Raw genomic sequence first — 14,281 nt, 5'->3', positions numbered from 1 at the left:
ATCTCTCTCTCTATCTATCTATCTATCTATCTGTCTGTCTGTCTACCTTTACATCTATCTATCTATCTATCTGTCTATCTGCCTGTCTGTCTGTCTATATATCTACCTATCTTTATATCTATCTATCTTTATATCTACCTATCTTTATATCTATCTATCTTTATATCTATCTATCTATCTATCTATCTATCTATCTATCTATCTATCTATCTATCTATCTATCTATCTATCTATCTATCTATCTATCTATCTATCTATCTATCTCTCTCTGTCTGTCTATAAATCCACTGTAATTTTTTTTTGACTAGGTGAAATGTGTTGTTTTTCATAATGCTACCATATTGCTAATATATTTAACAGTTATAAATATAAATCAGTTATAAATATATTTTTTACAGTTATCAATATCTTGTCCATGTAGCACTACTTGTACAGCTGACTGTTTTGTCTTCAGTGCATATTAAACAGTGTCCCTTGTGTAATTTCTCTCCCTTATTCTCTTTTCCCCTCTCCCTTTCTGGGTTTATTTCACAACTCAAACAGCCAAGAGCACTTTTAAGACAGTGAGCAGCCCTTCATTAACAGAATTTGAATTAACGCGTAAGTATATTTCGATATTATTTTAATTGCTGAGTTGTTTCAATAGTTGTAATCTTTGAAGTGTTAACAGAGTCACATTCAAGCCCGAAGGCTTTCAAACTCCATGTTCTATCCTCTGATCTCCTCTACCTCTATAACAAACACTTCCCCTAGTCTTTGCGCTTTGTTGTTTAGCCTCTGGTCCTGTCACGATCTGCTGTGAGGAAGGGGAAAAATGTAAATCTATTTTGTTCTCCACCTCATATCCACGTCCCTCTTCCGTCGCCTAGTTTTACATTTTTTGGGGTGTTTCTTTCAGCATTTCTCTAAACTAGTACATTCTCTGAGTGCGCCTTCCGTCTTATTTTACTTCATTTTTATTGGTGTTTTTCAGAGCTCAGCAAATACAGAAGATACACGATTGTCATGACAGCATTTAACGTTGTTGGAGAGAGCCCTTCAAGTGAACCTGTTGAGGTGTTTGTGGGAGAAGCGGGTATGTTTTTATGCCTTATTAAGATCACTGTTATGGCTCGGCTCTAAAACTTGGACCACAAAGTTTTGGGAAACCCAGAGTGCTTTTTCGAAATATAATTATTTGATTTTAAATCTAACATCTGATTATCATACCTAGTTGGTCTTGTCTGAGCACTTAGCGCTTTGGTAATATTAATGAGGAATGCATTTGCACACAAGTGATAATTGAATGTTGTATGCGATACTTGCTCAAAATGTTATGTGCAATACTTCCTCAAAGTCACACAACCTCTTCTATCTAGTTATGAGCTGTGTGGAAAAGAAAAGAGAGACTTGAATCGTGCGATGTAGACCAATTATCTGCACAACCCATTAGACAAAGCGCAATTGCTCCATTTGCGTGACCTATCGATAATGTGTCACAGACCAGTTTCCACAACGCAGCGCAGATCAATTTCACCAGAGATGTGCTGTCTGGCATCGTATTAATATAAAAACAATCGGTTATGTCTTAGGTGAAGGTAAACAGGCATCAGAAATGTGTCAAAATATAAAATCTATGCTTTACCTCATTGTGTATATATAGATGGTAACTGCTGTGATTATATAGCTACACCCTATATATAAGAGCTTTCCCGAACGCTGTATAAAAGACTATATGACCTCTGTTCAGTCTATAAGGCTGTGTTTGTATGTGAATGTGTCGTAGTACATGTCAAGTCTAATTTGATTGTAAACTCGTCTGATATGTAGAGCATTATGAAAGCCCATTACCTAAGCTAATTTAAAAAATGAACCGTGTGCATAAATCAGATTAGTCTGCACATCTGACCTCTCCCAAATATCCGAATAAGGGAAGGCACATCATTAAACATAGCATCCCTCTGGCATTAATTTAACACATAAAGACAACAAGGCCATGTTAATTACATATCTTTTATTGTAGAAGGGAAGAATGAGCTGAAATGAGAATTTGACACATACAGCTCAAAATAACACACACTAACCATGACATTAAGCAACAGATGTAGTCTATGAACTATAATATGTGTACGGGTTGGGGAGGGGCATGTTTATACACTGGCTTATAGTAATGTGGAAATTGTACAGAAAGTTGCATTTTATGTGATGAAATGTGTATTATAAAATAAATATTTATTTATAAACAATTAATATTATTGCTACATTAATGTAATGTATTATGAATATGGTATAATAAATGTTTAACTATTTTATAGTTTGTTTTTATTAATATATATCCATACTGTAAAATTTTAATTAAATACTGTAAAAACAGAAATATTATGAAATATAAAAAAAAAATATCAATATAATTTATCCAGTCTTCTGCGTCAATTATTCTAATATGCTGATTGGCTGCTTAAGAAACATTTTCTGTTATTATCAAAGTTATAATATGTTTGTGGAAACTATGATCATTTTTTTATGGATTCACTAATGAATATAAAGTTCAGAAGTACAGAATTTATTTGAAATAGATATATTTTGTAATGTTACATTTGCTTAATTTAACGTATCCTTGCTGATTAAAACGAGCAAAATATAATGTGTAAACTACATACTCTGTCAACTCTTTTAGCGACTTTATTTTCGTTTGACAGCCTGTTTACAAAGACATTATATTTTAAACATTTCAGTGTGTCAATAAATCACTAAACCTCTTTGCTTTCAGTGTAGTCACTGTCCATTATCCCACAAAGAAATGTCATCTGACATTTGGCCTTTATATGAGACAAATAGTCTATGAAGTAAATGGTTTTCCCACCGTGGTAGACTGTTGACACATGCGCGTTTGATTTGTTAAGTTGCTCTATTTAAAATCATAAATTGTGTGTGTGTGTGTGTGTGTGTGTGTGTGTGTGTGTGTGTGTGTGTGTGTGTGTGTGTGTGTGTGTGTGTGTGTGTTCGCAGCTCCTTCAGTGGCTCCTCAGAACATACAGGTGAAATCCGTGTCCTCCAGTCAGCTGGATGTAGAGTGGCAGCCTCCACCCGTCGAAACACAAAATGGAAATATTCAAGGATACAAGGTGATAATAAAATTGTTTCCACATACATAAACAAAATATGATCTGTACTAAAATATGATTCACTACTATTTTAGGAAGTCATAAGATTATTGCATTAAGAAGATCCAGTATTCATGTTTCCTTTAAGAAGGCACCATGTGCATGGCCATAAGACAATAATTATAATTGTTTATTAAATTCCATGTTTTTAATAAATGCATATTTACACCAATAGAAAAGACCCATAATTCCCATGCACTCGTTGTGTTTGCCACGTTGGGTTGAACTATAGGTTGACTATTTTAATGCATGAATACATAATGCTCAGTTGTTTAATCAGTTGTGAGCTCTGAATTTTATAAAAAGTATTTCCAAAATCAGTCAGGCAGTCCATCTGTTTACCGGCATAAATAAACTGTCGTTCATCTGCAGTCTGTCTTCCCTTATCTCACTGTCATCTGTTGATTTCACCGCATTAGCTTCCACTGTTGTTTTCCTATTTACGCCATCTGTACATCTGCCTCTCATAGAGATTTGAACAGGAACTGGTTATGAATCCTTCTGTTGTGTCCACAAACACACAAAGTATCAATTCATGGATATACACATTTCATTCAAGTCTAATTTAGTGTATGCGTATTTAAGGGATTAGTTTCACATTAGTTTCATTTTGTCATCATTTACTCACCCTCATGTCGTTCTGAATTCATATGACTTTTTTTTTACTTTGACCAAAAGACATTCTGAAATACATATATGTGAGTGTGTGTGTATAAATATATAGGGGCAATCTGTAATTCGTTTTTTTTTCCATGAAAAACATTAAATTGATCAGAAGTGACAGTAAACCATTACAAAATTAGAAAGGATTTCTTATTCAAATAAATTCAGGGTTTTTTTTATGTTCTATTTAATATAAAAAACATCACATTTCCACAAAAATGCTTAGCAGCAATTTTCAAAATGGATAATAATATTTCTTGAGCACCAAATCATGATTTCTGAAGGATCATGCGACACTGATAACTGTAGTAAATTGAACTTTGCCATCATAGGAATACATTACATTAAATCCTTGTATTGTGTTTTTTTAAATTGTAATATTATTTCACAATATGCATTTATTTGATCAAAAAATTTAGCCTTGGCGAGCATAAGAGACTACTTCCACATGACTGAAATATGCTGTTTGAAATGTTTGAACTATTCTTTTAAGTATGTGTCATTCACTTCTTCCCTTAGATCCATTACTGGGAAAAGAACAGGCAGAATGAGACGGAAAAGGAGCTAGTTTTGTTTGTTCCAGATACATCCGTGCACCTGAGGAACCTGACATCCTACACCAACTACCTTGTGCAACTGTCTGCATTTAACACGGCGGGGGACGGGCCGCTCAGTGCAGCCCGTGAAGGACGCACCCTGCAGGCTGGTGAGTCCCACTGAGATCCTGTTACACTCATCCAGACGCATGAGCGCCAGCCAACCATCCGAGACGTGCAAAACATTATCACACCGTGTTATTCTCCTACTATTACTGTACTGCTTCCATTAAGGAACTAAATGCGGAGGTTGTTGCTATAACCCAAGATGAGCGTCTTTAAGCAGCAAGGTTTGGCGAATAGTCCAAGTCTGACCAAGGCTTTGATTTAAAAAATGAAATTTGCTGTATAGAGGCATACTTTTCCCCATAATATGGAAGTCAGACTTTTTTTTTTTAACAAAAAGTTTAATTGTTTACTGTAATGCAATGGAAAAAAGTAAAGTCTAAGGAAATTTAAAAGCAGAAATGTATAGCTTACATTTTTTTAAAGCACTTAATTAATTATTATAACTGGAGCACTACAGTGAATCTTCCTTTTAGCAGTGCAAGTACTTTTTTAGGTACAAAGTCAAATTTTTATTTACTGTAATTCTGATAATATAATTTATGCAGACAAAAAGTGTTTTTAAAAGACAGAAGCGTATGTATATGTACATAGAGAAAAACTGAGGATGTAGGATTTTTTAACAGTTTTTAAAGAAGGATCTTGTGCTCACCGAGTGTGCATTTATTTGATCAAAAATACAGTAAAGGAGAAATATTTTGTAAAATGATTACAATTTAAAGTAACTGTTTTCTATTTGAATACGATGCATTCTTGTTATGGCAAAGCTTATTTTTCAGCAGCCATTACTCCAGTCTTCAGTGTCACATGATGCTTCAAGATTGGATTTTTTATTATGAAAGTTAAAAACATTTTCGTAGAAGCTGTAATAAGGATTTCAGGATTCTTTAATAAATTAAAAACTTTTAAAGACATTAATAGTGTCTTTACTGTCATCAATTTAATGCATCCTTATTGAATGAAGTATTAATTAATTAAATCTTACTGACCAGAATTTATTAGCTATTTCTTTCACTAACTTCTCCGTGTCTCTCCGCAGCTCCTGGAGCACCCGGCAAGGTGGTGTTTTCAGAGGTGACGGGAAGCTCTCTCAATGTGTCATGGGGAGCTCCTCTGCAGCCCAATGGAGTGGTGGAAGGCTACAGAGTGCTCTATGAGCCCACCGCACCAGTTCATGGTGAGCAGGATACAAGGAAGAGTAAGAGAAAACATACAGTAAAATTATTATTCATATATATTCTTAAATTAAATGTTTTTTTTGGTTTTGTTTTGAGTACACATATAAGCTATCCAGTATTCATAAAGTCCCTTAACCTGACAGGTGTCAGTAAGACAGTTACAGTGGAGATCAAGGGGAACTGGCAACGCTGGCTGAAGGTCCGTGACCTGATGAGGGGTGTCATCTATCGCTTCAAGGTTCAAGCCAGAACTATTAGTTACGGACCTGAACTGGAAGCCAATATCACCGCAGGACCAGTGGAAGGTATGCGCAAATATGAATAATAATACATAATAATACTTTCATAATAAATCCCACAATAATTGGGGAAGAAAGAAACATCCCCTGCAGTTACAGACACCAGCGCTGGAGGCTTTCTTTGGATTAAATTAATTGTTGAATACGAAATGACTGAATTTAACTAGTGCTTTTCTAAAAAAAAAACGCTTTCCTAAAACCTGGGACCTACCAGGAAGATGGCTTTTCATTATTTTAATTCTTAGAATTAGTTGAAGGCAGAAATTAAAATAGGGCCGTGTGAACTTCACGGTTTGATTAGTGCACTGTAATAGGAATGTGATTTCATATAGCCTTTATGCAACTGTTCATTCTCAAGACACAGCCGCTTCATTGTGGTGGGACGCTGGGCCTCACACAGGTAGCCTTCAGTATAAAATGGACTTCAGATGAGAAGCAGCTGATTTATGTAGGAGCGTCAGACTCTGATTGGTTAGAATAGATTATGTATTGATTATGAAGGAGTGTGAGCTCTAGTGTAATTGGCCAGAATTTTTAACAAACAATACTGTGTCACTGGCATATATGGTACCTAATGTTTCATGCATATACCATGGTATTAACAAAGATCTTGTGGTTGAATGTGGCTTCGTAGATAAAAACATCTCTATAGAATTTCTTTGCGCAAAAAAGTAAATATATAATAATAATTACTTAATTAATCAGTGCATGGGTATGACCAAACAGCAAAGCAAATGCAGCCAGTGAGTTTCCAATTTGAAAATCTAGGTTAATATTGTACTTATCAGTTACTATATTTGTACTATTTCGGTTCATATTTAGTCATTGGCACAGAAAAAATAAATTGAGAAAGAAAGCATTCTGTGTTACAGAGAACAAGTAAATTGAACATGACATTTACTATCATCTAGTTTATTTAAAGGTGAAAGGATTTGTGGGAAATGAAGTGTGTTAACAGTATATTGAATGTGAGTGTTGTCAGGTCAAGGTAGCCAATAAAGAGCAGGTTTTGAAGAAGATATATCCTTACTACAGCTTCGGTGTGACCTTTTTGCAGTCTAAACCACTTTAGAACGCTAGCACAGTCTGTCTTAAGATCCTTTGTCGCAAGCAGTAGAAAGTAGTTATTCGGTTATAAAAAATTCATCATTTTCCTTCCATCAGCCTCAAGTTTAAAGCCTGTACTGCGGTCTGATTGATAAAAGGGACCAGAACCATTTTAGGAACAGCGGTTTGTGCTGTTATTGATTCTTCGGAGTAGAATAACATACCTTATATTTCATAGGATCCCCCGGTTCGCCCTTGCAGACCTCAGTCACAAAGTCCGCAGCAGCTTTGACGCTTCATTGGTCAGAGGGCGCAGAAGGGGCGGGGCCTGTGACAGGATATGTCATCGAGGCTCGTCCGTCAGGTAATCTACATCGCATCTACCTTTGACTTTCCTCATTATAAGTTCTTCATCTCAAGTTGTAAAACCAGGCTTATTCTCAATTAACCTTCCTCTATTCACTTCCACCTCTTCCACCGTTCTTCTCCTCCGTGGCAACCAATTACTCCCCCTCCCGCTTTTAAAATCCTACATTTCCAGATGAAGGATTATGGGATACGTTTGTCAAGCATCTCCCACCTGGCAGCTTCTCGTACACCATCAGCCTGGACCGCCTACGCTCAGGTGTAGCCTATGAATTCCGTGTCATCGCAGTCAATCGTTTCGGTTACGGCGATCCCAGTCCGCCTTCCACCGCGATGTCTGGTAATCTTCCTCATTATATCACACCGCTGCATTATATTCAATAGCGATGCCAATGACAGCCCACTCAACAGACTCCATGTCTGTCTTACAGCTTTGTTTTTGTTTAGGCAACATCTCATTAGACACAGTATTTACCCTGACTAATGACTATTGCATACTTTATCACAATTCATGAATTGAAGAATGTTGCTGTTTAAAGTATGGGCATTGGTATTCCACTTCATTTTCAAGCATCTCAGAGGCATTCTATTTCAGTGAGGATGTTTGAACTTTGGAGCACTATAGACTTACTTTGTGGCCTCTTCTGCCATCTAGTGCCACACAGCTGAACATTCACTCATTCATAAGTAAATGAAAACTTATTAGTGCTGTTGAAATTACTACAACATTACAGCAAAATACTGTTATCTGTTTTAATATTAGCGGTCTTTCTAATATGTTCAATTGCTTGTCAAGAAATATTCATTATTGATATGAATGTTGAAAACAGTTATTCTGTTTATTTGCTGTTATATAAAATAATATAATCAATAACGAGATTAGTAAAAATGTTTATATCATATGTTTGTATGAATTTTGTATATTTATTATGTATATATAAATACACACACGTGCATGTATATAATTAATAAAAATGCTACATTTATATATTAAATATATTTTAATATGATACAAATTATATTAATGTAAACATATACATGAGTATTTTCAAATATATTCTATATGTATGTATTTATATATGCATAATAAATATCCACAAAAATTATCACAATTAATCATCGTTAATCATTTGACAGCACTAAATATAATAATAGAATAGAATAGAATGCTTTTAAACTATTAATCGTGATTAATTCCATCCAAAATAAAAGTTTTTGTTTACATAATATATGTACTGTTTATATTTATTATGTATATATAAATACACACATGCGTGTATATAATTAAGAAACTTTTACATTTATATATTAAATATATTTATATATTACATACATTATATGAATATAAATATATACATATTAATATTTTCTAAATATATGCTATATGTTTGAGTATTTATATATACCATTATAAATATACACAACACACACATATATATTATGTAAACAAAAAAAATGATCACAATTAATCGTTTGACAGCACTACATAGAATTTAATATAATAATACACTTTCCCATGATTAAAAAAATGTCAACAGTAAAATATCCATGCATCGTGTTGTAATGCAGAATTGTTGTCTGTTGTTGTAGCTCTCTCTGAAACACCTTTCTACGAAGAGTGGTGGTTCCTGATCGTCATGGCTTTGATCAGTCTCATTTTCATTCTGATGGTTGTGTTCGGCTTGCTCCTGTTGGGACAGAACAAGAAGTACAGGAGCTGTGGAACAGGTGAGACTAAACAGAATAATAGAAATTGATGATATACTGATGATGCACTGAAACCGCTTTGAGCGCCCAACATTCTGTTTTCATTCACTCGCTCTCGTGTTGTTCTAAACCTGGGCCAATTGTTAAAACCCTAATAGGCAAAACAATTGATATTAAAACTAAAAGGCATAATTAAACACATTTTATCTGGTAATTAAGACGCTACGATGATGGTATTGATGTGGAATATTTTAAAGCACTGTCATCTGATACAGTCACTGTACCTTATGTACTTTCTGGTCTTGCTTTGAAAGATTAGAAGTGTCCGTAGTTGTTCCAACTGGGTCATTTGTGTAACTGTTGGGGAAAAATGTAATACTGTGACATACAAAAAAATGTAATTGCTCATATAATGTAGTTAATCAGTCCCAGTGTCTGCTGTCTTTACCCACAGGAAAACACATTACTACAGTAGAGGAGTCTGTAACTCTGGATAATGGCGGCTTCACGGCTTTAGAGCTTAACAGCAGACATCTGAACGTGAAGAGCTCTTTCCTAAAGAAAAATGGAACGAGGTGGGATTTCATCTCAACTGCTATTAGTATATCAGAAAAGTCTGTTTGTCTAGTCTATTGAAGTCTGTTGAATTTGATGATAGCTGTCGATTTCAAGTGAAACCTTACAATTTCTCTGTATCACCACATACAAGTTTTCTTGGAAAAGCTCTTCTGTGGATATGTATGAGCAGCTTGTAATAATGTTGTTATCTTCAGATCCCCTCCACGGCCTAGTCCAGGGGGTCTGCACTACTCTGATGAAGACATCTGCAACAACTACAACGGGGCCGTTTTAACAGAGAGCACCACGCTTACAGAGAAACCCACCGAGCTGTCAGAGTCAGAGGTGAGCACGCTACACCAATCAGGCGTGAGTACACGCACATAAACGACCGCAGAGTTTTAAAGAAATCTCATGTCTTAATCATCATTACATTGGAAGCATTAGCATTAGAGAAAAGCATTAATATTTGCTTTATAAGCAATAATAAACAGCCAATATGCTAGCGATATGCATGCTAGTTAATAATAAGCATTCAACCTTAATATAAAGTGTAACCTGGAATAAAAAAAATATATACTTTAAATAATTATTTAAATTGTACAATGTTATGACATGAATACTGCTGTTATATCTTACCATTGCTCTTTTGTTGGTTTGCTTTCATTGTTACTTTATTTTGTACCTGAGTACTTGCATAATAACTAGATGCGTGTAAGTAGTGTGTTACCACAGTATAAGTACACATCGGTACATAGTATCTACAGCTATATTATTTCCATAACTACACATGTAATAATTCACTGAATGGTAATGTGTGTAAAGGCATTGGTAACAATTTCTGGGAATGAAAATACAAATACATAACAGGAATAACAGCACTTTTGGTCCCACATTATATTATTATATTATTATGCACTATTGCATTTAAATTAATAATTTGGTAAAATGCACTTATTGTGCACATACATCTTTTTACATATTTAAAAAAAAATATCTATATGTAATTACATCTGTTATTATTTTCTGTAACTACACTTAAACTACACTTATAATTAAACCGTGGACCAATCCCTTACACCCTAACTCACCCTCAAACCTACCCATACCACATAAACCTGTCCCTAACCTTACTCGTATCCCACCTCCATAGCAGCAAAAATGCTTTGAAATACAGTTTGAATAGAATAAGTACATTGTAATTATATTTTGATGCAAGTCTATAGTAGTTAAGGCCACTTTATATACCAAAGATGGTATGCTTACAAATGAATTTCTTTAAAAAGATTTTATTTTATTATTTATATATACATTATATATAATAAAATAAATAAATTAAAATTGCATTGAATTGGACACTTTAATTTGATAAATGATTATAGAATAATTTATTAATGGTAATTAAACTTTATGCAAATAATGCATTTAATGGGGAGAAAAAAGAAAGTAAAATTTGAATGCAATGTAGCCACAATTTATCTAAAACAAGGGAATTAATTAATAAGTTAAATTGTGGCCACGACTTATTAATTAATAAGAATAAAAAAAAAAATGCTTCATCCATACCAGCAGGTGTCACTATAGAACCTATGAGCACCATTTTATTGACCGGTCAACAAAAACTTACTCTGCGCACCTTAAAACACAATCACATCCACACTGTAACTTTACTGCCTGCTCTTTTTCTCTCTGGTGTCGACCCGTCCTCGTGTAAAGGTCAGCGACAGCGACTACGAAGACGAGCAGCCCAAGCACTCGTTCGTAAATCACTACATGAGCGACCCCACTTACTACAACTCGTGGAAGCGGCAGCCCAAAGGCGTGAAGACCGGAGGAGGGTACGAGGAATGTGCCATGACGGATGCAGAGGGGGGATATTATCAGACTGTGGTGACCCAGCACAGTGTAGGGGGCGTCTACACCCCCACGGGGCAACCCGCACCAGGAACACGCACTCCGGTTACCGGCTTTTCCTCATTTGTCTAATAAACCAATGACGAAGAGGCTGGAAGACTGGAAGTTGAGCCCTACATCGGGACGAATCAAACTGTTGTGCTGGTTATTACGGGAAAGAATGCCGTAAAAGTTTCTCATTTCCCCCAAAATGTGTATTTTAGGCCTCCTCTCTTCAAGGAAGGGAGGAGAGCATTGAAGTATCTTATTGTTAACGTGTTAATGATTTTGGGGTGGATTTTGGCAGATTAACCGTGACCCAGAAGAAGCAGAGACATTGCACTGTGAGACTCTTTAGTAAGAGGTGGTATTCATTTCAAAGACTCAAAGACCCTCAAAGACGGATGAAGGAAATTCCTTTGTTATGAATTCCCGTTCCATAGCAACCTTCCGGGATTAGCCGTGATGTGTGGGCAAACGCACGCTCGAGCGATTCACCGAATCTCGCTCTGATCTCTGAGACTCTAATTGAAGTTGAAACATCAGCGGAAACTTGTACAGTGTGTGGTAGACTGGAACAACAATGTGTATTGTGTGTGGTTTATTTTCACGTCGGGGACATTATGGACAAAAAGCAGCACTGAAAATACTGCCTTTGCACACGTATTGCTCTCTTAAACCAAAAGAGCGATGCTTCAAGCGGGAAAAGAAAATGCGTGCTCGCAGCAGACCGAGAGTTTTCTTAGGTTAGCAATACTGTATGTAAAATACGCTGTATGTGTGTATATTTTTAGGATCAATTTTGTACAAAAAGGAAACGTTTTTACTGTAGAGTAGATTTGTGCCAAGTCGATGTAGTCCTTTAGTGATGCCCGCAGCGGATCATTTCAGCAATTCACAATCCACGCTGTTTGTTTGGCTGGCTTGCAGTGTATGTACAATCCAGTCACCCGGAGAGATGATGAGAATCGTGGGACATTGTCTCTGTATCCAGAACATACGCAGATTTCTCATCTCCTTTAATGTTGAACAAATATCTGTTTCAGTTTGAAAGAACATCTGTGCTAAATTAAGCGCAGTGCATCAGATGGAAAGAGGGGTGGTTAAAGATCTGGGCTGGTAACCAAAAGGTTATGGTTCTATAGTGATACGTTCAAGAATAAATCAGACTAAACTAAATGAAATTACGGAGGTCTATAATTAGGACGTGCAAAGTCTAAATTATGAGATACTAAGTTGTAATTGTCAGAGTTATGAGATTTAACAAGATCAAAATTATGAGATAACAGCTTGATATGTGAAATAAGTCCAAATCAGTGCTGTCAAATGATTAATCGCATCCAAAATAAAAGTTTTTGTTTTCATTATATATTTGTGTGTGTGTGTGTGTTACGTGTATATTTATTATGTATGTATAAATACCCACACATACAGTATATTTTGACATTTTTTACATGTCTATATATTAATATAATTCATATTATAAATATATAAACATAGCATATTTTTCTAAAATATATACATGCATCTGTGTGTATTTATATATGCATAATAAATATACACAGCACACATGCATGCTGTGTATTATGTAAACAAAAACATTTGGGTTGGATCGACAGCACTAGTCAAAAAAAAATGACCTTGTTAAAAATATGACAAATCAAAAACATGAGATACTTGATAGATTCAAATATTAACTTTTTATATAATAATTATGACCTAGTGTGATATCTTGTAATTTATTTTTTGTATGTCTTATGACGTTTTATGTCACATTTATGTGTTTTTCATTAGTACTTTCAACTTCAAGATGGTATTCATGCTCTCTTAAATATGACGCATAAATATGACCATTTTGACATAAACTCAACAAATGGCCTGAAGCTTAATACTCTACACAAGTACATGACAAACATGAAAAAACATTTAGGGGAGTAACGGCGCCCCCTTTAGCACTGAAACTGTAACTGTTTGAGCATCTGCGTGCTTCTGTAGAGTATGTTTTGGTGCCTTGAGAGTTTTATTTTTTTCTATGCATTAACTCATTTAAAAAGACAAGTACAGACTTCTTGCTGTGTTGAAAATCCAAATGGAAAACACGTTACATTACTTCCAAAGACAGAAAGTGCTATGCAAAGTGTTATTGATTGGAATGAGCCAGAGAGAAGAATATGCACTTCAAAGCAAGTTAACACTTCGAATTGCTTTGAGTTGCTACTGAAATGTTATGACTCCTACAGCTGTATTACAATGCATTATATATGAGCATTATAATGCATTAAACTGGTTGCTCAAAATTCAAATATTGTTCCAAATCTGCAGCGTGCGCACTGAAAAAATATCATGCCCTTTAAGAATATTTATTATTATACTAATAATAAAATTTATGCCATCATCATCATTTCTGGATCTTTTGCACAGGAAAGTACCACTCACATCCAACAAAAAATTGTATTTATTATAAAAAATATATATATATTATGAAGTAATATTGTGTTCATCTTTTGTTGCCATTATTTCTAAAGCAAATTACCTATTTATTATATATATATATATATATATATATATATATATATATATATATATATATATATATATATATATATATATATATATATATATATATATATATATATATATATATATATATATATATATATATATATATATATATATATATATATATATATATATATATATATATATATATATATATATATATATATATATATATATATATATATATATATATATATATATATATA

General features: G+C 34.4%; 1 protein-coding gene and 1 long non-coding RNA gene across 5 annotated transcripts in view; one reads left to right on the top strand and one right to left on the bottom strand.

The window, feature by feature from the left end:
* Positions 1-12,344, top strand: part of sdk1b (sidekick cell adhesion molecule 1b) — a 167,320-nt gene extending 154,976 nt beyond the window's left edge. For 2 of the 4 annotated variants that reach the window (XM_043220344.1, XM_043253963.1), the window contains 12 exons: positions 544-600; positions 974-1,075; positions 2,989-3,104; positions 4,326-4,512; positions 5,508-5,645; positions 5,790-5,951; positions 7,231-7,356; positions 7,534-7,698; positions 8,949-9,086; positions 9,520-9,640; positions 9,839-9,968; positions 11,340-12,344. In XM_043220344.1, coding sequence (XP_043076279.1) covers positions 544-600; positions 974-1,075; positions 2,989-3,104; positions 4,326-4,512; positions 5,508-5,645; positions 5,790-5,951; positions 7,231-7,356; positions 7,534-7,698; positions 8,949-9,086; positions 9,520-9,640; positions 9,839-9,968; positions 11,340-11,609 — 1,712 coding nt within the window. In that variant the 3' untranslated portion in view covers positions 11,610-12,344. Of the gene's footprint in view, positions 1-543; positions 601-973; positions 1,076-2,988; positions 3,105-4,325; positions 4,513-5,507; positions 5,667-5,789; positions 5,952-7,230; positions 7,357-7,533; positions 7,699-8,948; positions 9,087-9,519; positions 9,641-9,838; positions 9,969-11,339 lie in introns of all 4 variants that reach the window. The other 2 variants (XM_043261425.1, XM_043246711.1) reach the window with 1 other exon arrangement.
* On the bottom strand, positions 8,913-12,480 carry LOC122336506. The gene is made up of 3 exons (XR_006250461.1): positions 12,344-12,480; positions 9,350-9,422; positions 8,913-9,046 (listed from the first exon to the last, which is right to left on the bottom strand). It is a non-coding gene; the product is annotated as an uncharacterized LOC122336506 (long non-coding RNA).
* Between the last annotated feature and the right edge of the window lie 1,801 nt (positions 12,481-14,281).

The sequence above is a fragment of the Puntigrus tetrazona genome, chromosome 1 (genome assembly GCF_018831695.1).
Source record: "Puntigrus tetrazona isolate hp1 chromosome 1, ASM1883169v1, whole genome shotgun sequence".
Lineage (NCBI taxonomy): Eukaryota > Metazoa > Chordata > Actinopteri > Cypriniformes > Cyprinidae > Puntigrus > Puntigrus tetrazona.
Note: the sequence above shows the minus strand (reverse complement) of the source record. Positions and strands in the feature narration are given on the sequence as shown.